The sequence below is a fragment of the Myotis lucifugus genome, unplaced genomic scaffold (genome assembly GCF_000147115.1).
Source record: "Myotis lucifugus unplaced genomic scaffold, Myoluc2.0 scaffold_818, whole genome shotgun sequence".
Taxonomy (NCBI): domain Eukaryota; kingdom Metazoa; phylum Chordata; class Mammalia; order Chiroptera; family Vespertilionidae; genus Myotis; species Myotis lucifugus.
Genome location: NW_005871866.1, coordinates 1 through 23801, shown reverse-complemented (window position 1 = coordinate 23801; position 23801 = coordinate 1). Strand labels below are relative to the sequence as shown.

General features: G+C 47.4%; 1 protein-coding gene across 1 annotated transcript in view; it reads right to left on the bottom strand.

The window, feature by feature from the left end:
* The window catches only part of LOC102433649 (adhesion G protein-coupled receptor E2-like), a 44531-nt gene extending 23894 nt beyond the window's left edge, over window positions 1–20637 (bottom strand). The window contains exons 1-6 of the mRNA XM_023747233.1: window positions 20508–20637; window positions 19330–19380; window positions 19031–19156; window positions 17897–18052; window positions 7834–7945; window positions 4992–5158 (exon numbers count right to left, since the gene is read on the bottom strand). Of these exons, the coding sequence (XP_023603001.1) occupies window positions 4992–5158; window positions 7834–7945; window positions 17897–18052; window positions 19031–19156; window positions 19330–19380; window positions 20508–20637 (742 nt within the window). The remainder of the gene's footprint in view (window positions 1–4991; window positions 5159–7833; window positions 7946–17896; window positions 18053–19030; window positions 19157–19329; window positions 19381–20507) is intronic.
* Between the last annotated feature and the right edge of the window lie 3164 nt (window positions 20638–23801).

Below are 23801 nucleotides of genomic sequence, written 5' to 3'. Positions count from 1 at the left end.
CTCTCTGTGCTTGTGTGATTTTTTTCTTTCCCACCTCTGGGAAGTTTTCTGATATTATTTCTTCAAATAGGTTTTCTAACCATTGTTCCTTTTTCTGCTGTTCTGGAACCCCTATTATTCGTATGTTGTTTCGTTTCATGTTGTCCCATAGCTCCCTTAGGCTCTCCTCCTGTCTTTTAATTTTTTTCTCCAATTGCTGTTCAGTTTGGGTGTGTTTTGGTTCCCTGTCTTCTAATTCACTAATTTGGTCCCCCGCTTCTCCTAGTCTACTGTTGAAACTTTCAATGGTGTTTTTTATTGCAGCTATATCACTCTTCATTTCTTCTTGGTTCTTACATAATTTATTGATTTTTTTCATCTGTTTCTTCTTGCTTCTTGCATAAGTTGTTGATTTTTTCCTCCATCCGGTTTATGCACTCTAGGACACGTAATCTGAATTCTTTTTCTGTCATGTTGCTTGCCTCTGTATCACTTAGCTGCTTTTCTGGCGAGTTCTCATTTTCTTTCCTTTGGGGGTTTCTTTGTCTACCCATGTTTGATCTTACCGCCGTATCTAGATGTTGAGTCGTTCAGTGGCTGCTCCTTCGGTGGCAGTGGCTCCTCGGGTTGCGGTTGCTCCTCGGGCTGTTGTGGTAGCAGCTGCTCCTCAGTTGGTAGCAGCTTCTCTGGTGGGTGCTGTTCACAGTTGTGGTGGCTCCTCTGGCTGGTGCGGGGAGGCTTCACACACAGCTGCTGTTCCTCAGACAGAGGGTGTGGTGATCAGGAGGCTGCTGTTCCTTGGATGGAGGTGGGCTACACAAGCCATAAATACTATTTTGATTACACTAAACTTGAGTCTGTTCTGTGTGACCTGGCCCAACCTCCAACCTTTCAAAAACTGTTCACCTTTGCGCTAGGATGGACTGTGACAGGACCTGTGATGGACATCTAACAAGGAATAATACCACACTGATAGCTCCCACGTGCTGAAGCGGTGGGCTGTGGGCTCTGGGCTGTGTTACCACTGGTACAGAGCTGCACTCATGCCCTTATTAGAACAGATTCAGAGGCTCAGCCCTGCCTGGCCCTGGTGCCCTCTCCTAACTGCCTGCACTCTGTACACACCATTGCTGAAAGTGCTGCCCCTTCTCTGCCAAAACGCCTTATGGCAGCTGCCTTTAAGATGACCCAGCAGCATAAAGAAGATGTGGTACATTTATGGCATCTGAACTCCAAACCTTCACAGACGGTGTTGTGAGGGCCACTGGGGGACCCAGGAACCGGCTTCCAGCCAGGGCTGCAAGCGGCACTCATAACTGCCCGTGGTATTGTGGCATTGGGTGGATTTGTGGCAGGAGTTTTGCCATGAAGTACATTCATCGACGTCGGAGGAGAAACCAGAGAGATTGTCAGGCCCTCCCTCCACTCCCTGCATGTAACGCTCCTGCTCATTGTTACAAATTACACTTAAGACACCCCACTAAATCCTGCCTATAACCCACCTAGCCCCACATATACAAAGTTGTGGTGACATTTTACACTGTAAAAGCCCCGTGAGCTCAGAGCGCCTCTAAGGGTGACAGGGCAGGGCTTTGTGTCATCCCAAAGCGGTGTTCCCCAACTGTGGGGTGCGAGAGTAAGGGAGGACATGTAATGGATTTCTAACCAGGGAGGCTGACACACTGATAGTTCCCACGTGTTGTGGCTGTGGGTTGTGGCACCACTGTGCCCAGAGCTGCACTCATGCCCTTATTAGAACAGATTCCGAAGCTCAGCCCTGCCCGACCCAGGTCTCCTCTCCTCACTGCCTGCACTGGGCACACACCATTGCAAAAAGTGCTGCCCCTTTTCTGCCAAAGCTCCTTATGGCAGCTGCATTTAAGGTGGCTCAGCAAAGTAAAGAAGATGTGGTACATTTATGGGATCTGAACTCCGAACCTTCACAGATGGTGTTGTTTGGGCCATTGGGGGATCCAAGAATCGGCTTCCAGCCAGGGCTACAGCGGCACTCATAGCTGCCCTCGGTATTGTGGCATTGGGCAGATTTGTGGCAGGATTTTTGCCCGGAGGTACATTCATCCACATCTGAGGACAAACCAGAGAGAGTGTCAGTCCCTCCCTGCATTGCCTGCACATAAACCCTCCTGCACCTTCTCTCAGAGTACACTCTGGACACCACACTAAACCGTGCCTGAAAGCCACCTAGCCGGACATATTCAAAGTTGTGGTGACATTCTCTAACCTTAAAAGGACATTAAGCTCATAGCACCCCTGCAAGATGGACAGGGCAGGGCTATGTGTGCGCAAGTGTCATCCCAAAGCTGTGTCCCCTAACTATGGGGCAGGAGGGACAGGGGGAGGACCTGTGATGGACTTCTAATCAGGGAGGCTGCCACACTGATAGCTCCCCATGCACTGAGGCTGTGGGCTGTGGGCTGTGGCACCGCTGGGCCCAGAGCTGTATTCCTGCCCTTTTTGGAACATAATCTGAAGCTCAGCCCTGCCTGGCCCAGTTCACCCTCTCCTCACTGCCTGCACTGGGCACACACCATTGCTGGAAGTGTTGCCCATACTCTACCAAGGCTCCTACTGGCAGCTACCTTTAAGATGGCTCAGCCCAGTAAATAAATGTGGTTCATTCATGGCAGCGGTTCTCAACCCGTGGGTCACGACCCCGTTGGCGGTCAAACAACCCTTTCACAGGGTTCGCCTAAGACCATCCTGCATATCAGATATTTACATTACGATTCATAACAGTAGCAACATTACAGTTATGAAGTAGCAACGAAAATTTTATGGTTGCGTCACAACATGAGGAACTGTATTTAAAAAGCCAGAAGGTTGAGAATCACTGATTTATGGGATATGAACTACGAACCTTCACAGACGGTGTTGTTTGGGCCATTGGGGGACCCAGAAACCGACTTCCAGCCAGGGCTGCAGCGGCACTCATAGCTGCCCTCGGTGTTGTGGCATTGGGTGGATGGGTGGCAGGAGTATTGCCCCGAGGTACATTCATCCACATCTGAGGACAAACCAGAGAGAGTGTCAGGCCCTCCCTCTACTCCCTGCTTAAATCCACCAGGCCTGACAGTATACAAAGTTGTTGTGACATTTTTCACTCTAGAAGCACCATAAGCTCAGAGCGCCCCTGCAAGGTGGAGAGGGCAAAATTGTGTGTGTGTGTGTGTGTGTGTGTGTGTGTGTGTGTGTGTGTGTGTGCCAGTGTCATCCCAAAGCTGTGCCTCCATCTGTGGGGAGGATGGACTGGGGAGGATCTGTAATGGACTTCTAACCAGGGAGGCTGCCACTCTGAGAGTTCCCACGAGCTGAGGCTGTGGGCTGTTACCAGAAATGCGCTCATGCCCTTATTAGAACCGATTCCGAAGCTCAGCCCTGCGTGGCCCAGGTGCCCTCTCCTCACTGCCGGCACTGAGCATACATCATTGCTGACGGTGCTGCCCCTTCTCTGCCAAGCTCCTAATGGCAGCTTCCTTTCAGATGGCTCAGCCAAGTAAAGAAGATGTACACTTATGGGATCTGAACTCCGGACCTTCACAAACTGTGTTGTGTGGACCATTGTGGGACCCAGGAATCGGCTTCCAAACAGGGCTGCAGCGGCACTCATAGCTGCCCTTGGTGTTGTGGCATTCGGTGGATTTGTGGCAGGAGTTTTGTGCCGAGGTACATTCATCCACATCATAGGACAAACCAGAGAGTGTCAGGCCCACCCTGCATTCCCTGCATGCAAAGCTCCGGCCAGTTCTCTCAAATTACACTCTGGACAACCCACTAAACCCTGCCTAAGAGCTACCTAGTCCGACAGTATAGAAAGTTGTAGTGACATTTGCCACTGTAGAAGCATCATAATCTCAGAGCACCCCTGCAAGGTGGACAGGGCAGGACTGTGTGTGTGTGTGTGTGTGTGTGTGTGTGTGTGTGTGTGTGCCAGTGTCATCCCTAAGATGTGCCCTAACCTGTTGGGCAGGATGGACTGGGCGAGGACCTGTGATGAATTTGTAACCAGGGAGGCTGCCACACTGACAGTTCCCATGTGCTGAGGCTGTGGGCTGTGGCACGCCTGCGCCTAGAGCTGCACTCCTGCCCTTATTAGAATGAATCTAAGCTCAGCCCTGCCCATCCCAGTTAACCATCTCCTCACTGTCTGCACCGGGCACACACCATTGCTGAAAGTGCTGCCCTGTCTCTGCCAAAGCACCTTATGCCAGCTTCCTTTCAGATAGCCCAGCAACATATAGAATTTGAGGTCCATTTATGGGATCTGAACTCTGAACCTTCACAGATGGTGTTGTGTGGGCCATTGGGGGACCCAGGAATCGGCTTCCAGCCAGGGCTGCAGTGGCACTCATAGCTGCCCGCGGTGTTGTGGCATTGGGCGGATTTGTGGCAGGAGTTTTGTCCTGAGGTACATTCATCCACATCTGAGGACAAAGCAGAGATAGTGTCAGGCCTCCCTCCACTCCCTGACCCCAAAGCTCCTGCCCTTTCTCTCAAATTACACTCTGGACACCCCACTAAACCCTGCCTAAGAGCTACCTAGTTGGACAGTTATACACAGTTGTTGTGACATTTTCCACTGTAGAAGCACCATAAGCTTAGAGAGCTCCTGCAAGGTGGACAGGGCAGGACTGTGTGTGAGTGTGTGCAAGTGTCATCCCTAAGATGTGCCCTAACCTGTTGGGCAGGTTGGATTGGGCGAGGACCTGTGATGAATTTGTAACCAGGGAGGTTGCCACACTGACAGCTCCCATGTGCTGAGGCTGTGGGCTGTGGCACCCCTGTGCCTAGAGCTGCACTCCTGCCCTTATTAGAACAGAATCTAAGCTTAGCCCTGCCCAGCCCAGTTCACCATCTCCTCACTGTCTGCACCGGGCACACATCATTGCTAAAAGTGTTGCCCTTTCTCTGCCAAAGTCCTATGGCAGCTGTCTTTCAGCTGGCTCAGCCAAGTAAAGAAGATGTGGTTCATTTATGGGATCTGAACTCCAAACCTTCACAGACGGTGTTGTGTGGGCCATTGGGGGACCCAGGAACCGGCTTCCAGCCAGGGCTGCAGCGGCACTCATAGCTGCCCTCGGTGTTGTGGCATTGGGTGGATTTGTGGCAAGAGTTTTGCCCAGAGGTGCATTCATCCACATCTGAGGACAAATCAGAGAGAGTTTCAGACCCTCCCTCCACTCTTTGCACATAACCCTCCTGCACCTTCTCTCAAAGTACACCGAGGACACCCCTGGTACAGCCTGCTTAACAGCCAACTAGTCCTATTGTATACAAACTTGTGGTGACATTTTCCACTGTAAAAGCAGCATAAACTCAGAGCACCCCTCCAAGGTGGACAGGGCAGGACTGTGTTGTGTGTGTGTGTGTGTGTGTGTGTGTGTGTGTGTGCCAGTGTCATTCCAAAGCTGGACCCCAACCTGTGGGGCAGGGTGGACTGTGGGAGGACCTGTGATGTTCTTCTAACCGGGGAGGCTGACACACTGATAGCTGCAATGTGCTGAGGCTGTGGGCTGTGGCACCATTTTGTCCAGAGTGACACTCCTGCCCTTATTAGAACAGAATCCGAAGCTCAGCCCTGCCTGGCCCAGGTGCCCTCTCCTCACTGCCTGCCCTGGGCACACACCATTGCTGATGGAGCTGCCCCTTCCCTGCCAAAGCTCCTTATGGCAGCTGCCTTTTAGAAGACTCAGCCAAGTAAAGAAGATATGGTTCATTTATGGGATCTGAACTCCGAACCTTCACAGACGGTGTTGTGTGGGCCATTGGGAGACCCAGGAATCGGCTTCCAACCAGGGCTGCAGCGGCACTCATAGCTGCCCTCGGTGCACTCCCTGACTCCAAAGCTCCTGCCCTTTCTCTCAAATTACACTCTGGACACCCCACTAAACCCTGCCTAAGAGCTACCTAGTCGGACAGTTATACACAGTTGTTGTGACATTTTCCACTGTAGAAGCACCATAAGCTTAGAGAGCTCCTGCAAGGTGGACAGGGCAGGACTGTGTGTGAGTGTGTGCAAGTGTCATCCCTAAGATGTGCCCTAACCTGTTGGGCAGGTTGGACTGGGGGAGGACCTGTCATGAATTTGTAACCAGGGAGGTTGCCACAGCCTCAGCTCCCATGTGCTGAGGCTGTGGGCTGTGGCACCCCTGCGCCTAGAGCTGCACTCCTGCCCTTATTGGAACAGAATCTAAGCTTAGCCCTGCCCAGCCCAGCCCACCATCTCCTCACTGTCTGCACCGGGCACACATCATTGCTGAAAGTGTTGCCCTTTCTCTGCCAAAGTCCTATGGCAGCTGTCTTTCAGCTGGCTCAGCCAAGTAAAGAAGATGTGGTTCATTTATGGGATCTGAACTCCGAACCTTCACAGACGGTGTTGTGTGGGCCATTGGGAGACCCAGGAATAGGCTTCCAACCAGGGCTGCAGCGGCACTCATAGCTGCCCTCGGTGTTGTGGCATTGGGTGGATTTGTGGCAGGAGTTTTGCCCAGAGGTGCATTCATCCACATCTGAGGACAAATCAGAGAGAGTTTCAGACCCTCCCTCCACTCTGCACACAACCCTCCTGCCCCTTCTCTCAAAGTACACCGAGGACAGCCCTGGTACACCCTGCTTAGCAGCGACCTAGTCCTACAGTATACAATCTTGTGGTGACATTTTCCACTTTAAAAGCACCATAAGCTCAGAGCACCCCTGCAAGGTGGACACTCCAGGGCTGTGTTGTGTGTGCCAGTGTCATCCCAAAGCTGGACCCCAACTTGTGGGGCAGGATGGACTGTGGGAGGACCTGTGATGTTCTTCTAACCAGGGAGGCTGACACACTGATAGCTGCAACGTGCTGAGGCTGTGGGAAGTGGCACCCTTGTGCCCAGAGTGGCACTCCTGCCCTTATTAGAACAGAATTCGAAGCTCAGCCCTGCCTGGCCCAGGTGCCCTCTCCTCACTGCTTGCACTGGGCACACACCATTGCTGATGGAGCTGCCCCTTCCCTGCCAAAGCACCTTATGGCAGCTGCCTTTAAGAAGACTTAGCCATGTAAAGAAGATGGACATTTATGGGATCTGAACTCCGCACCTTCACAAACTGTGTTGTTAGGTCCATTGGGGGACCCAGGAATCGGCTTCCAGCCTGGGCTGCAGCGGCACTCATAGCTGCCCTCGGTGTTGTGGCATTGGGCGGATTTGTGGCAGGAGTTTTGCCCCGAGGTGCATTCATCCACATCTGAGAACAAATCAGAGAGAGTTTCAGACCCTCCCTTCACTCTCTGCACACAACCCTCCTGCCCCTTCTCTCAAACTACACCAAGGACATCCCTGGTACACCCTGCTTAACAGCCAACTAGTCCTATAGTATACAAACTTGTGGTGACATTTTCCACTGTAAAAGCAGCATAAACTCAGAGCACCCCTCCAAGGTTGACAGGGCAGGACTGTGTTGTGTGTGTGTGTGTGTGTGTGTGTGTGTGTAAAGCTGGATCCCAACCTGTGGGGCAGGGTGGACTGTGGGAGGACCTGTGCTGTTCTTCTAACCAGGGAGGCTGACACACTGATAGCTGCAATGTGCAGAGGCTGTGGGCTGTGGCACCGTTGTGTCCAGAGTGACACTCCTGCCCTTATTAGGACAGAATCCGAAGCTCAGCCCTGCCTGGCCCAGGTGCCTTCTCCTCACTGCTTGCCCTGGGCACACACCATTGCTGATGGAGCTGCCCCTTCCCTGCCATAGCTCCTTATGGCAGCTGCCTTTAAGAAGACTCAGCCAAGTAAAGAAGATATGGTTCATTTATGGGATCTGAACTCCGAACCCTCACAGGCGATGTATTGTTTACCGTGGGACGATTTAGGAATCAGATTCCAGCCAGGGGGGCAGTGGCACTCATGGCTGCCCTTGGTGTTGTGGCATATGGCTATTTGGCGGCAGGAGTGTTGCCCTGAGGTACATTCATTCACATCTGAGGACAAACCGGAGAGTGTCAGGCCCCCCTGCATTCCCTGCATGTAAAGCTCCTGCCAGTTCTCTCAAATTACACTCTGGACACCCCACTAAACCCTGCCTAAAAGCCACCTAGCCCGACATATACAAATTTGTGATGACGTTTTCCACCGTAAAAGCACAATAAGCTCAAAGCGCCCCTGCAAGGTGGACGAGGAAGGACTGTGTGTGTGCAAGTTTCATCCCAAAGATGTGAACCACTCTGTGGGGCAGAATGGATTGTGGGAGGTCCTGTAATGGACTTCTAACCTGTGATGGCTGCCACACTGATAACTCCCATGCACTGAGACTGTGGGCTGTGGGCTCTGGCACCACTGTGTCCAGAGCTATATTTCTGCTCTTATTAGAGCAGAATCAGAGCTCAGCCCTGCCTGGCCAGGTCCCCCTATTCTCACTGTCTTCACTGGGCACACACTATTGCTGGAAGTGCTGTTCTTCCTCTGCCAAAACCCCTTATGGCAGCTGCCTTTCAGATGGCTCAGCAAAGTAAAGAAGATGTGGTTCATTTATGGGATCTGAACTCTGAACCTTCACAGACGGTGTTGTTTGGGCCATTGGGGGACCCAGGAATCGGCTTCCAGCCAGGGCTGCAGCGGCACTCATAGCTGCCCTCTGTGTTGTGGCATCGGGTGGATTTGTGGCAGGAGTTTTGCCCCGGGGTACATTCATCCACATCTGAGGACAAACCAGAGAGAGTGTCAGGTGATATCTCAACTCATTGCATGCAAAGCTCCTGCTCATTCTCTGAAATTACACTTTGGACACCCCACTAAACCTTGCCTAAAGCCCACCTAGCCCTACATATACAAACTTGTGGTGACGTTTTCCACTGTAAAAGCACCATAAGCTCAGAGCGCCCCTGCAAGGTGGACAGGGCAGGACTGTGTGTGTGTGTGTGTGTGTGTGTGTGTAAGTGTCATCCCAAAGCTGGTTCCCCCACCTGTGGCGCAGGATGCAGTGTGGGAGGACCTGTGTTGGACTTTTAACCGAGGAGGCTGCCACACTGATAGCTCCCACGTGCTGAGGTGGTGGGCTGTGTGCTGTGGCACCACTTCATCCAGAGCTGCACTCCTGCCCTTATTGGAACAGAATCTGAAGCTCAGCCCTGCTCAGCCCAGGTCCCCTCTCCTCACTGCAAGCACTGGGCACACACTACTGCTGAAAGTGTGCCCCCTTCACTGCCAATGAGCTTTTTGGCAGCTTCCTTTAAGATCCCTGAAAAAATAAATAAGACAACGTTTATGGAATTTGAACTTTGAACCTTCACAGACGGTGTTGTTTGGACCATTGGGGGACCCAGGAATTGGCTTCCAGCCAGGGCTGCAGCGGCACTCATAGCTGCCCTCGGTGTTGTGGCATCGGGTGGATTTGTGGCAGGAGTTTTGCCCCGAGGTACATTCATCTACATCTGAGGACAAACCAGAGAGAGTGTCAGGCCCTCTCTCCACTCCCTGATCTCAAAGCTCCGGCACATTCTTTCAAATTACACCCAGGACACAATGCTAAACCCTACCTAAAACCCACCTGGACCGACATATACAAAGTTGTGGTTACATTTTCCACTATAAAAGCTCCATAAAGTCAGAGCACCCCAGCAAGGTGGACAGGGCAGGGCTGAATGTCATCCCAAACCCTTGACCCCTACTGTGGGGCAGGATAGTCTATGGGAGGGCCTGTGATGGATTTCTAACAAGGGAGGTTGCCACACTCATGCCCTTATTAGAACATTTCTGAAGCTCAGCCCTGCCTGGCCCAGGGTGCCCTCTCCTCACTGCCTGCACTGGGGCACACACTGTTGCTGAAAGTGCTGCCCCTGCTCTGCCAAAGCTTATGGCACCTGCCTTCCAGGTGGCTCAGCAAAGTAAAGAAGATGTGGTTCATTTATGGGATCTGAACTCCGAACCTTCACAGATGGTGTTGTGTGGGCCATTGGGGGACCCAGGAATCGGCTTCCAGCCAGGGCTGCAGCGGCACTCATAGCTGGCCTCGGTGTTGTGGCATTGGGTGGATTTGTGGCAGGAGTTTTGTCCTGAGGTACATTCATCCACATCTGAGGACAAAGCAGAGATAGTGTCAGGCCTCCCTCCACTCCCTGACCCCAAAGCTCCTGCCCTTTCTCTCAAATTACACTCTGGACACCCCACTAAACCCTGCCTAAAAGCCACCTAGCCCGACATATACAAATTTGTGGTGACATTTTCTACCTTAAAAGCACATTAAGCTCAGAGGGCCCCTGCAAGGTGGACGAGGAAAGGACAGTGTGTGCAAGTGTCATCACAAAGATATGTCCCACACTGTAGGTCACGATGGAGTAGGGGAGGACCTGCGATGGACTTCTAACCAGGGTGGCTGCCACACTGACAGCTCCCATGGCCTGAGACTGTGGGCTGTGGCATCGCTGAGCCCAGAGCTGTACTTCTTCCCTTATTAGAACAGAATCTGAAACTCAGCCATGCTCGGCTCAGTTCACCCTCTCCTCACTGCCTGCACTGGGCATGCACTATTGCTGATAATGCTGCCCCATTCTCTGCCAAAACCATTATGGCAGCTTCCTTTCAGATGGCTCAGCCAAGTAAAGAAGATGTATACTTATGGGATCTGAACTCTGAACCTTCACAAACGGTGTTGTTTGGGCCATTGGGGGACCTAGGAATAGGCTTCAAGCCAGGGCTGCAGCGGCACTCATAGCTGCCCTCAGTGTTTTGGCATTGGGTGGATTTGTGGCAGGAGTTCTGCCCAGAGGTTCATTCATCCACATTTGATTTGTAATTACTCTAGTCTCTGTTGTTTTGTTCATATATCTAATTTTCCTCTTCCTTTTTCCTATTCAATATTCTTTTCTCTGTTTTTTGGACTACTCAATTTTATTCTCTCTTCTCTTTCTCTTCTTTTTCTCTTATTTTCTTATTTCACTTCCTTAATTTAGGCCTATCTGCTCTCTTCTTCTTTTCAATTTTTTTGATTATCTTCTCATTTCTTTTCACCCTCATTAATTCTAAAACATGCTCCTTATCCTATTCCACTAATTCTTTATTCTTATTTTCTTTATTTAAGTTCTGTATTTACAAGTTCTTCCCCCTATTATTTGGTGTTTGTGGTTTGTGCTTTTTGTTTATTTGTTTTTTGTGTTGTCTTTTCTTCCCATATTTTTTCTTTCCTTTTATTTCTATCATTCTTGCTCTGTTTTCTCTTTCCTAATTCTCTTTTCTCTGGTGGTCACTTTTGTCTTGGCTATGAGGGTCTTGTGTACATTCTTGTTCTGTTTCTTCATTTTTATTTATTTATTTATTTTTTTGTATTCTCTGCCGTTCAATCAGCACCTCCACAAAAGCTGGCACAATAGGGTCAGAGGTGAGTCACATAATCAGACACCCTGAAACGAGACTCCATCCACAAATGGGACAATAACACTCAAGACCCAACAAAAACAGGAGAATCCAAATGACTAAAGTATGGTGTCTTCCTAGAACACCCAGCCCAGGAGATCTGAGAAACTGCACTACTGGATCCCATAAAACACCTATTACATAAGACCAACCCAAATAATCTAGATGGCATAGCAATTTGACTTAATAAATAGAAACAAATAAAGGAACAGCAAACATGGGGGTGGGGGCAAAGAAACAATCCACATATGAAATAAAAAGAGGAATCACCAGAAAAGAAACTAAATGAAATGGAGGAAAGTAATTTGTCAGATAAAGAATTCAAAGTAATGGTTATAAGGATGCTCAAACATCTGAATGAGAATTACAGAAACTCAATGAGAAATATAATGAGTTGAATGAAAAGTACATAAACTTGAATAAGAATCAAGAGGAAATGAAGAATGACATAGCTGCAATAAAGAACACCCTGGATGGTTTAACAGTAGACTAGAAGAAGCTGTGGATGGAATCAGTGAGGTAGAAGACAAGGTAGAAAAAAATACCCAAACAGAGCAACAACTGTATAAAAACAAACACTAAAAATCAGAAAACTTTAGGCCAGCTTAGCGACAACATGAAACAAAACAATATCTGCATAATAGGGGTGCCAGAGGAGAGAAAGCTGAGCATAGAATATAAAACCTGTTCAAAGAAATAATGACAGAAATGATCTCTTATTTGGGGAAGAAACAAGTCACACAAGTTCATGAAGCACAGAGAGTCCCTATCAAGATGGACCCAAAAGGACCCACACCAAGATACACCATAATTAAATGGGCAAATATAAAAGACAGAAAAAGAATCTTAAAGACTGCAAGAGAGAGACAGAAAGTTACCTACAAGGGATCTCCCATTAGATTATCAATGGATTTCTCAAAAGAAACACATCAGGCCAGAAGGTAATGGCATGAAGTATATACAAAGTGATGAAAATCAAGGTACTAAATCCAAGAATACTCTATCCAGCAAGACTATCATTCAAAATTGAAGGTGAAGTCAGGAACTTTCAGACAATAAAGGCTGAAGGAGTTTATTTCCACCAAACCAGCAATGGAAGAAATGCTAAAGGGACTGTTGTAAAAAGAAGAAATCTAAAAGGAGGGAGGAACACAGGCATAAAGAATAAAAATGGCAACAAATGAGTACCTATCAATAATAACCTTAAACATAAATGGATTAAATGTTCCAATCAGAAGGCAAAGGGTAGCTGAATGGATAAGAAAACATGACCCATATATACGCTGTTTACAAGAGATCCACCTCAGAACAAAGGACTCATGAAATCTGAAAGTGAAGGGATGGAAAAGTATTTTTCAGGCAAATGGAAATTTTAAAAACTCAGTGGTAGCTATACTTATATCTGACAAAAGAGACCTCAAAGTGAAGGCCATCACAGGAGATAAGGAAACCACCTCACAATACTAAAAGGATCAATACAACAACAGGATATAATTCTGGTAAAGATATATATACCCAAACATGAGCATCCAAATATATAAAAAGTACTTCTGGAGAATACCAAGGGAGATATCACAACAATACAACCATAATAGGGAACTTTAATATCCAACTGACAAAACTTGCTAAATCTTCTAGGCAAAAAAATCAACAATGAAACAGCAATCCTAAGTTACACACTTGATCAGATGAAACTAATTGACATCTTCAGAACATTCCACCCCAAAGCTACAGCATATACATTCTTCCCAAGTGCACAAGGGGCATTTTCAAAGACAGAACACATGTTAGGACACATGCTAAGTCTATACAAATTCAAGAAGATTGAAATCATATCAAGTATCTTCTCAGACCACAATGACATGAAATTAGAAATCAGGTACAATAAAAGCACCCCAAAACAATAAAACATATGCAGGCTACATAGCATGTTATTAAACAATGAGTGGGTTACCAAAGAAGAAATAAAAAACATCCTGGAAACAAATGAAAATGAACACACAAAAATCCAAAATCTATGGGGCACAGTGAAAGCAGTCCCAAGAGGAAAATTCATAGCACTATAGGCCTATCTCAAAAAACAAGGAAAGCTCATAAGTTATCTAACACTACAACTTAAAGAATTAGAAAGAGAACATCAAGAAAAGTTGAGAGTAAGTAGAAAGTAGGAAATATATGACACAGAGTCCAAAAACAAACAAACAAACCACAAAAACCAAAACAAACAAACAAACAATACAAAAGATAAAAAAACCAAGAGGTGGTTCTTTGAAAGAATAAACAAGATTAATGAACTTCTAGCCAGACTCACTAGGAAACAAAGAGGACTGAAAATCAGAAAGAAAAGTGGTGAAGTAACAACTGATTCCACAGAAATACAAAGGATCATAAAAAAAATACTATGAACAACTTAATTCCTACAAACTGGACAACCTAGAAGAAATGGACATATTCCTAGAAAAATACAACCTTCCAAAACTCAATCAGGAAGAATCAGAAAACCTTAATAGGTGGATAACCTCCTATGAAATTGAAGTAAAAAACAACAACAACAAAAACAAAAAACAACAAACTTCCAGCAAACAAAAGCACCAGTCCAGACAGTTTCATACGGAGTTTTACCAAATATTTATTTGGTTATTTATCAAAACAAAAATAACATCTATCCTCCTCAAATTATTTCAAACAATCCAAGAGGAAGGAACACTTCCAAGTTCTTTCTATGAGGCTAGAATTATCCTAATACCAAAACCAGATAAAGACACTACAAAGAAAGAGAATTACAGGCCAATATCACTGATGAACATAGAGGCTAAAATCCTCAACAAAATTTTTGCAAATCAGATCCAGCAATACATGAAAAAGATCATACACAATGACCCAGTGAGATTTATTCCAGTAATGCAAGGCTGGTACAATATTCACAAGTATATAAATGTGATACAGCACATAAACAGATTGTAAGACACAAATCACATGATCATATCAATTGGTGCAGAAAAAGCATTTGACAAAATACAACCCCCTTTTTTGATAAAAACTTTCAGCAATATGGGAATAGGGGGATCATACCTCAAGATAATAAAACCCATGTATGACAAACTTACAGCCAATATCATATTCAATGGGCAAAAACTAAAAACATTTCCCCTAAGAATAGGAAAGCAGGGATATCTGCTTTCACCACTGTTGATCAACGTAATAGTGGAATTCCTAGCCATAGTGATTAGACAAGAAGAAGAAATAAAAGGCATCCAAATTGGAAAGGAGGTAGTAAAACTCTGATTATTCACAGATGACATGATACTGTACATAGAAAACCCTAAAGCCTCCACCAAAATACTACTAGAATTAATAAATGAATTCAGAAAAGTAGCAGGATACTAAATTAACACCCAAAAATCCATGGCATTTTTAGTCACCAATAATGAACTCTCATAAAGAGAAACTAAAAAAATAAACCCATTTACCACTGCAACAAAAGCATTAAAATACTTAGAAATAAACTTAACGAAGGAGGTAAAAGACCTGTACTCAGAAAAGTACAGGATGTTGAAAAAAGAGCTAGAGAAAGATATAAACAACTGGAAGAATATACCATGTTCATGGATTGGTAGGATAATCATCATAAAAATGTCCATACTACTCAAGGCAATCTATATATTTAATGCAATGTGTATTAAAATACCAACAGCATATTTCACAGACTTAGGACAAACACTCCAAAAATTTATATGAAACCAAAAAGACCCCAAATAGCTGCAGCAATATTGAGAAAGAAGAGCAATGTTGGAGGGATCACAAGACCAGATATCAGGTTATACTACAAAGCCACTGTTCTCAAAATAGCTTGGTCCTTGCACAAGAACTGGCATATAGTTCAATGGAACAGAACAGAGAACCTAGAAATCCAATCAAGCCATTATGCTCAATATTTGACAGAGGAGGTAAGAAAATACAATGGAGGAAAGACTGTCTCTTTCATAAATAGTGTTGGGCCCTAACCAGTTTGGCTCAGTGGATAGAGCATTGGCCTGCAAACTGAAAAGTCCCAGGTTCGATTCTGATCAAAGGCACATGCCTGGGTTGTGGGCTCGATCCCCAGTGGGGGACTTGAAAGAAGCAGCCAATCTATGATTCTCTCTCATCATGGATGTCTCTCTCTCTCTCTACCTCTTCCTTCCTCTCTGAAATCAATAAAAATATATTAAAAAAATTGAACAGGTACTTGCAATAAAAGAAACTAGACCACCAACTTACACCATACACAAGAATAAAGTAAAAATGGATAAAATACTTAAATGCAAGATGTGAAACCATAAAAATCCTAGAAGAAACTATAGGCACCCAAATCTCAGATATCTCTTGTAGCAATATGTTTGCCAATACATCTCCTAGGACAATGGAGACTAAGGAGAAAATAAACAAATGGGACTATATCAAAATACAAAGCTTCTGCAGAGCAAAAGAAACCATCAACAAAACAACAAGAGAGCCCACTGCATGGGAAAACACATTTGCCAATGACACATCTGATAAGATGTTAATATCCAAAATATACAGAGAACTCGTTTAACTTAACAAAAGGAAGATAAACAGTTCAATTAAATTGGGCAAAGGACCTAAATAGATACTTCTCCAAAGTGGACATACAGAAATCCAAAGGACATATGAAAAAATGCTTAAAATCACTAATCATCAGAGAGATGCTAATCAAAATGACAATGAGATATCACCTCACACCTGGCAGAATGGCTATTATCAACAAATCAACAAATGCCAAGTGTTGGTGAGGATGAGGGAAAAAGGGAGCTCAGGGGAATGCAGACTGCTGCAGCCATTGTGGAAAAGAACATGGAGTTTCCTCAAAAAATTAAAAATGGAACTCCCATTTGACCCAGTGATCCCACTTCTAGGAAAATATCCTAAGAAAATCAAAACACACATCAGAAAGAATATATGCAATCTTATGTTCACAGCAGTGCAATTTACAATAATTAAGATTTGAAAACAGCTTAAGTGCCCATCAACAGATGAGTGGATAAAAAAACTTTGGTACATTAACACCAATCTTGTCAAATTTGTAGCCTGCAGGCTGCATTGTCTCATTTATTTGGCCTCTGTTAGCCTTTGAGTTTGACATGCTTGATTTACACAATGGAATGCTACGTGGCTGTATGAAAAAAAGAACTCTTACCATTTGCAGCAGCATGGATTGACCTGGAAAGTATTGTGCTAAGGGAAATAAGCCAGTCAGAGAAAGAAAAGTAAAAAAGCTAATGAACAAAAATAGACCCAGAGACATAGAAGCATGGAATGGACGGTTGAACCTTAGAAGGAAGGCAGGGGAGGGTGGGTGGTAAGAGATCAACCAATGAACTTATGCATAACCCGTGGACACAGACCATGAGGTGGTGCGGACCTGAGGGGGCAAGGCGGGTGCGGGCTGGTAGAGGTTAATGACGAAAAAATAGGACTTATGTTAATACTTTCAGCAATAAAGATAAAAAGTAAAGAGAAAGAATGGGTATAGTCTAAAAACCACTATGTTGTGCTCTATGATCACATATACTTTCCAAGCATTTTTGGGAGGTAAGCACCATTGTCACTCCCTTTTATAGATGGGTAAACTGAGGCACAGAGTGGTAAAGAACATGTCCAAGGTCATACAGTTAACAAAAGGCATAGCTACCTTTGGTTTTATCTGTAAAAGTTAGGTGCTCTTTTAAAAAACACGCACACACACACACACACACACACACACACAATCACAGTAATATTATCACATCTCGCCATTACCAGTAATTCTATATAATAAAAGCCTAATATGCTAAGTGTCTGGTCGACCAGTAGGCTGTTCAACCAATCAAAGCATAATATGCTAATGATATGCTAAGGCCCCTCAACCACTTGCAATGATGTGCACTGACCACCAGGAGGCAGACAGTCCACCAGTCGACCAGTCGCTATGATGTGCACTGACCACCAAGGGGCAGATGGTCCAACTGGTAGGTTAGCTTGCTCTTGTGGTCCGGCCGATCGGGGCTGAGCAAGATGGGCTGGACACGCCCTGGAGCCCACCCTTGTTCCCTTCCCAGCTGGCCAACCTTCTGTGTCCTCCCCGAACTCCATAGTGCACTGGTGGGGTCCCTTGGTCTGGCCTGCACCCTCTCATAATCCGGGACCCATCAGGGATATTGGAGAGCTGGTTTTGGCACGATCCCACAGGCTAGGCCGAGGTACCCCACTGGTGCACGAATTCGTGCACTGGGCCTCTAGTTTCTGAATAAGTGTCCTGGCTGGTGTTGCATACCCAGCTGTCAAAGTGCAAAACCAGGACCTGGGTCCTGGCTCAAAGGACACCACACCTCTCTGTTTTAGTGGGACAGCCACAGGCACACTTGTCCCACTCAGAACTGGTGCTGCACCTATATCCAGGGCCTGGCACCCTGTATGCTGCAGGAATGGCTCTGGTGACTCCAAACCTCATAGACGGGGAGATGGAAGATGCAGGACATTCTTACCTTGACATGTGTTCTCACTTGCATTATTAAACTTTGTTGCCCCAGAACCAGGCCTGTATCCTAGTCTGCATGTGCAGTAGTAGCTCCCCTTCGTGTTATGGCAGCGTGCGTCTATTCCACAGGTCACTATCACCCGTTGTTTACATTCGTCAATGTCTGAAATAAAATGGGGTAAAGGGTCACCTCCCAAAGCCATGTGTGCCCTCAGGGCAGAGAGCCTAGCATGGAGCCTGATGCTCAATCAGTGTCTTTTAGGAAATATTCAGACTCTCAGGCAGCACTGATGTGGCTGGAGCAAGCCATTCCTGAAACCCACTAAATCAGCTCTGCCCTGCTCAGCTTTCTGTCTGTCACCTGGATTTGGATACAGGAGGAGGTGCTAAAGTGGTGGGTGGGTGGAAGCTCAGCATCCCACTCCCCAGTCCTGGAAGGGTAAACTGAGGCATAGGTTCTGAAGCATAGTAATGATCCTTCCTTTGGAAAAACTGCTGTTTGAAATTTTCTGCTATTTTTAGATAGTCCCTTGCTCTATAAGTCAACTATGTTATTTTTAGATGGTCTCTTATTCTGTAAAAATAACTATTTTAGTTTGAATAATAGAAAAGATAAACTTAATTGTCTAACCTTATAAGTTAGCAATCTAACATAAGGGACTGATACGCTGATACTGATGCCAGGTATGGTATAGATATGTACCTAGGATTACAGGTGTCTGTATAGATATGACAGGTGTTTGCTAGATATGAGATATACTCAAGGTCACAAGCTGTCTGCAAAAATAACTTACACAAGGACCTGAGAAAATATAAAAAGAGAATGCTTCCTCTCTTGGGTGTTCAGAATTTGACAGAGGTAATCTGCTCTGAACCTGCGCACAATAAAGATGACTCCTAACTAATTGGCTCATTAAGGCGTCTTGTCCAGCTCGCTGATTAGTGATACAACAGTTCCAGGGTCCTGGAAACCCAGCTCCTCCTTCTGTACTAAGCCATGTTTATTCACTTGGCATTTTCCACCTTCATATCTTTTTCTTTCTCTTTTCTCTGTCCTTCATGATGGTCTGAGAACAAAGGCTGAGGCCACCAACAACCATTCCGTCTCCATGTAGCCCTCCACCACCCCAAGCCTCTGTACCTTCACAAGTCTCCCCGTGATTGACTTTGTTCTTTCGAAATGGAGTTTGGAATCCTGGATCACAGTAACAGGCAGTGCCATTGACACATGAGGAGTCTGGAGGGCACTGCTGGGGACAGGCATAGGCTGTGGGACGGAGACCATGGTCAGAAGATGAGAGCTGAGCCAGAGGCTGGGGAGGGTGTTGGGAAGGGCAACCCTGAGCTTCCTCCTGCAACAGGCCTTTCTCTGCCTGGGATGAGAGGTGCAGGTGGGGTTGGGACTCTGGCTGGGGACTGAGTTACTCCCGGCAGACTCACCCTTGGTGCTCTGGGGTCCATCTTCCAACAGAGTCAGCAGGACACACAGCACTGGAACAGAGAGATGGAGGGTCAGGGGGGCACAGAACAGGGAAGGGAGGCCTGAGGGTGACACATCTGAGGGATGGGGCGGCTCACCCCTCCCAGGCTCGGGCCCTGTCCATTACTCAAGGAGAGAGTGGGCAGGTGGAACCTCCCTGGCCTCCAATGCCCATGGCCAGAGGGTCTGCACCCATCGCCTGACGGTGTCTTTCAGGAACTGAAGGATGAGGAGGGGCCTGAGCCTGCCAGGGGTCTTGGCTTCTGCTGACCTGTGAGCAGCAGTTCAGGAAACATACTGGAGCCATGTGGCCTTGGTTCTACTCCCAGACCTTGGTCAGGTGCCTCAATTCCTCAGTTTCCCCTTCTGTAGAATGGGGATGAAGAGGAGACCCATTTCCTAGAGTGTGAGAGTTAAGCAGACAAGTACTGCCTGGTGTGTCAGAGTGCTTACTGCCGTCATTTCTTTATGTAAAAATGAAGGGGTTAGGCCAGGTGTCCTCTCAATCTCCCAAATCTAAGGTGCTCTGGCCCATACCCTTCCTCAGGGACACAGGTGCAAGCACACTGCACCCACATCTGTCCACCACAATGACCAGCTTGGGACCCAGTGGTGACATTTTACGCCCTGGCTCCCTGCACACAGGAAGATGCTGGGGGCTCATGTTAGGGGTGGTGCTGCACGGGACCCCCAATCCTGCTCTTTCTGCTGCTCAGGGCACCCCATCCCAGGGCATGTCCTTGGGGTTCTTCTTAAGTCAGCAGGGGGTCTAGAGAGGAGGACCTGTTCATCAGAGGGACAGACAAGGAGACAGATGGAGAGAAAATGAAGAGGAGACAGAAACAGAGAGACAGAAAGATAGAGAAGGCACTAGAGACTTGGAGGAGAAAGAGGGAGACAGAGATGAGGGAAAATGAATGGATGAGAGAGAGACAGAAGACATAGAGAGACATAGAGACAGGAGAGAAACAGAGAGGTAGAGTTAAGAAGACAGTGATCTAGAGAGATGGACAGAGAAATAGGGAACTCCTAGAAAGAGAGAGAAAAAGATGCCAGAGAGACATGGAGAGATAGAGAGATGGAGAGCCAGATAGAGAAACAGAGAAGGGAAAGGGAGGGCGGGAGTGAGTGCGGGCACCTGGGCAGCAGGTGGGGTATGGAGAGGGCTTGAGGGACCCATCCAGTCTCTGCAGATCTAGAGATGCTGTGGGGGCATCCCAGACCCAGATATCCAGGGAGGCCAGATAGGGGGCAGCAGGTGGAGGCATGGGGGCCAGGGAGGCAGGGCAGGAGTGAGTCACTTCCTGGGCAAATGAAGAGATAACTCATGGCTCCCAGTCCCCCATGGAGGGGCTCCCAGTCGCACATAGAGGGGCTCTCAGGGGAATTTTGGGGTCGGTCATTGTGAGCACAACTTGAGGAGCTGTGGAGGGTACAGACTGGAGGGTCTCTTGCGCACTCAGTCCCAATATTCAAACTTGATACCCTCAGGCCAGCAGAGGGCAAAGACCCTCACACCCTCCCCAAGGCTCTCGAAGATGCGGTAAACAGGCTAGAACTCCTGTCTTCCTCCTCTCTGGCCACAGGGTTTGGTTAGTTCTCCCTTTGGTGGAAACCCACTTCCTCTTTGTAGGACAGACCACAGAATGACCTTCCCTGGCAGGGTGGGTCCTGGGCCGATTGGTCCCCAGCTCTCAAAGCCCCAGTAGCAACATTTATGCTCACAATTGTCCTATGAGACAGAGACTCTGTTTATGTCCACTCTGCAGATGGACAAACTGAGGCTCAGAGCACCGAAAATGCTTATGGAGAAACTGGCGAAGAGGGGGCTGGGGAAGATGGAAGTGAGGGGTCAAGTTCTCCAGACCTTGCAAGGGGGGTTCTTTGTACTGAGCTGGGCTTTCCTGCCCCACCACAGAGGCTGCTGGCCAGACCTCCACCTGGGGCCCAGGAAGTCACCCAAACAGGAGCCTGGAGAGGGGTGGTTGGTCGCTGCTCCCAGTCCCATCTGGTTTGCATTCCCCTAGCTGAGCCCTTAGCAGTCAGATTCCTGCCTGGGGCCCCTGTGGCAGGGGTGGGGCAGTCATTCTCTCCTTGCTCCTCCTGCTAAGGGTCCCCCTCCTGCAGCCCATACCCAAGACCTACCAGTGAAATAATAATAATAGTAACATTAACAACAACAACAACAACAATAATGTTACTTAATTCTTACTGTGAACCAGGACTCAACCCTTAACACAAGCCTTTAAAGTGGAGACCAGCCTTGCTCTGCCCCATTTCACAGATTTGGAAAGTGAGGATCAGGGGCTCTGTGACTTGGCCCCTGACACATCGCCGCCTTCAGCTGTGCTCCACACGGACTCGGCAAATTTACTGAAAATCATCTAATTGTAACCATGCAACAGGCGAATTATATGCTTTGTAAATTACACCTCACCTTGATAAAAACAAACAAACAAACAAACAACAACAACAAAAAAAACAGTTCACGCCTGGCACCCTGGGCCAGCACAGGCAGCCCCATCCCTGTGGACTGGGGAAGTTCTGAGTGGCACTCCAAATGTCATTTCTTTTTTTTCTTTTTTAAATATATTTTATTGATTTTTTACAGAGAGGAAGGGAGAGGGATAGAGAGTTAGAAACATCGATGAGAGAGAAACATCGATCAGCTGCCTTCTGCACACCCCCAACTGGGGATTTGCCTGCAACCAAGGTACATGCCCTTGACCAGAATGGAACCTGGGACCTTTCAGTCTGAAGGCCAATGCTCTATCCACTGAGCCAAACCAGTTAGGGCAGCCAAATGTCATTTCTTTCTTTCTTCCTTTTTTTTTTTTTTTAAATATTTTATTGATTTTTTACAGAGAGGAAGGGAGAGGGATAGAGAGTCAGAAACACCGATGAGAGAGAAACATCAATCAGCTGCCTCCTGCATAGTCCCTACTGGGGATGTGCCGGCAACCAAGGTACATGCCCTTGATCCGAATCGAACCTGGGACCCTTGAGTCCGCAGGCTGACGCTCTATCCACTGAGCCAAAGCGGTCAGGGCCAAATGTCATTTCTTAACTCTCTTTGTTGCCTGGTTGCCCAGGCAATGAGCTGCCCTGATAACCTGATAATCCTTGCAAAGTGGTTCTCAACCTTCCTAATGCCACGACCCTTTAATGCAGTTCCTCATGTTGTGGTGACCCCCAACCATAAAATTATTTTTGTTGCCACTTCATAACTATAATTTTGCTACTGTTATGAATTTTAATGTAAATATCTGATATGCAGGATGTAGTTAAGGGGTCGCGACCCACAGATTGAGAACCACTGCTAGAGCCACCCTGGGTGGGGCAGGAAGAGTGGCAAGGGGGAAGTCACAGCAGAGCTCAGGTTAAACCCACAGCAGCAAAGCCCTTCAAGGCACAGCTGAGGCCCAGCTGGGTCTCTGGGAGTAAAAATGGGGAGTCTCCGGGGCATCCTCTGCCACACAATGGGAGAAGTGTGGGGGTCACCCTGCTGTAGAAGGGTCCCCCCTTAGCTCCCTAGGCCCCACTCTGCCATCTGTTAAGAGTGACTTCCTGAGGGGGTCACAGCACTCATTCGCCCCCTCTCTTCCACCTGCTTCAGTTTCCCCTCTTAGGGAGCAGCTTCCAAAGTGGATCTGGAAGGAGCGTGGAGATCCCTCTGGGGTGGGGAACAGACCCTTAGAGCACCCGAGGGTTTCCTACTGGGCGTGGGGGTTCCCCGGGCACTGCTAGCTGCTCTCCCATGTGCCGCGGCTCCCGCCTAACCATGTGGCTTCCTCCATGTCAGGCCCAGAGCTGCCAGAGGTGCCTCCTATTTGTCCTCGGTGGGGGGTGGGCAGACAAGGAAGCAGAGGCATGGAAGGGGTGCTGCCAGGGGTTCCCTTGCTCCTCCCATAGGGGCCCCCAAATTCTCACCCTGTAGGATGTGAAAGGCGCTGAGGTGGGAGCCTCCCATGGTCTGTGCAGGGTGGTTCTGTGTCACCAGGCTGGGCAGCTGTGCATCCTTCTGTATCCTCCTGGCCTTTATACTGTGTGTGAAGGGGGGGAGGGGTGTGTGGGCACTGCCTCAAGGCGTTGTCTCCACACCCTCCACAGAATCATCTATTGTTTTGACTTCTTCACCCTGGCTCCTGTCCCCACACTCTGTTCCCCTCTGTCAACCAAAGAAACATTCAAATCTGTAGAGAATTTTTATGATTTTATTTAAGCCAAACTGACAGCAATTGCCTAGAAGCAAAATCCCAACAGATTGAGAAAATTATCTCAAGAATGGCAGTTTTGAAAAAAATCAATGGAGGAGAGAACCCAAGATGGCGGCATAGGTCAACACTGGAGTTTGCTGCCTTGCACAACCACTTCAAAAATACAACTAAAAGACAGAACAGACATCACCCAGAACCACAGGAAGGCTGGCTGA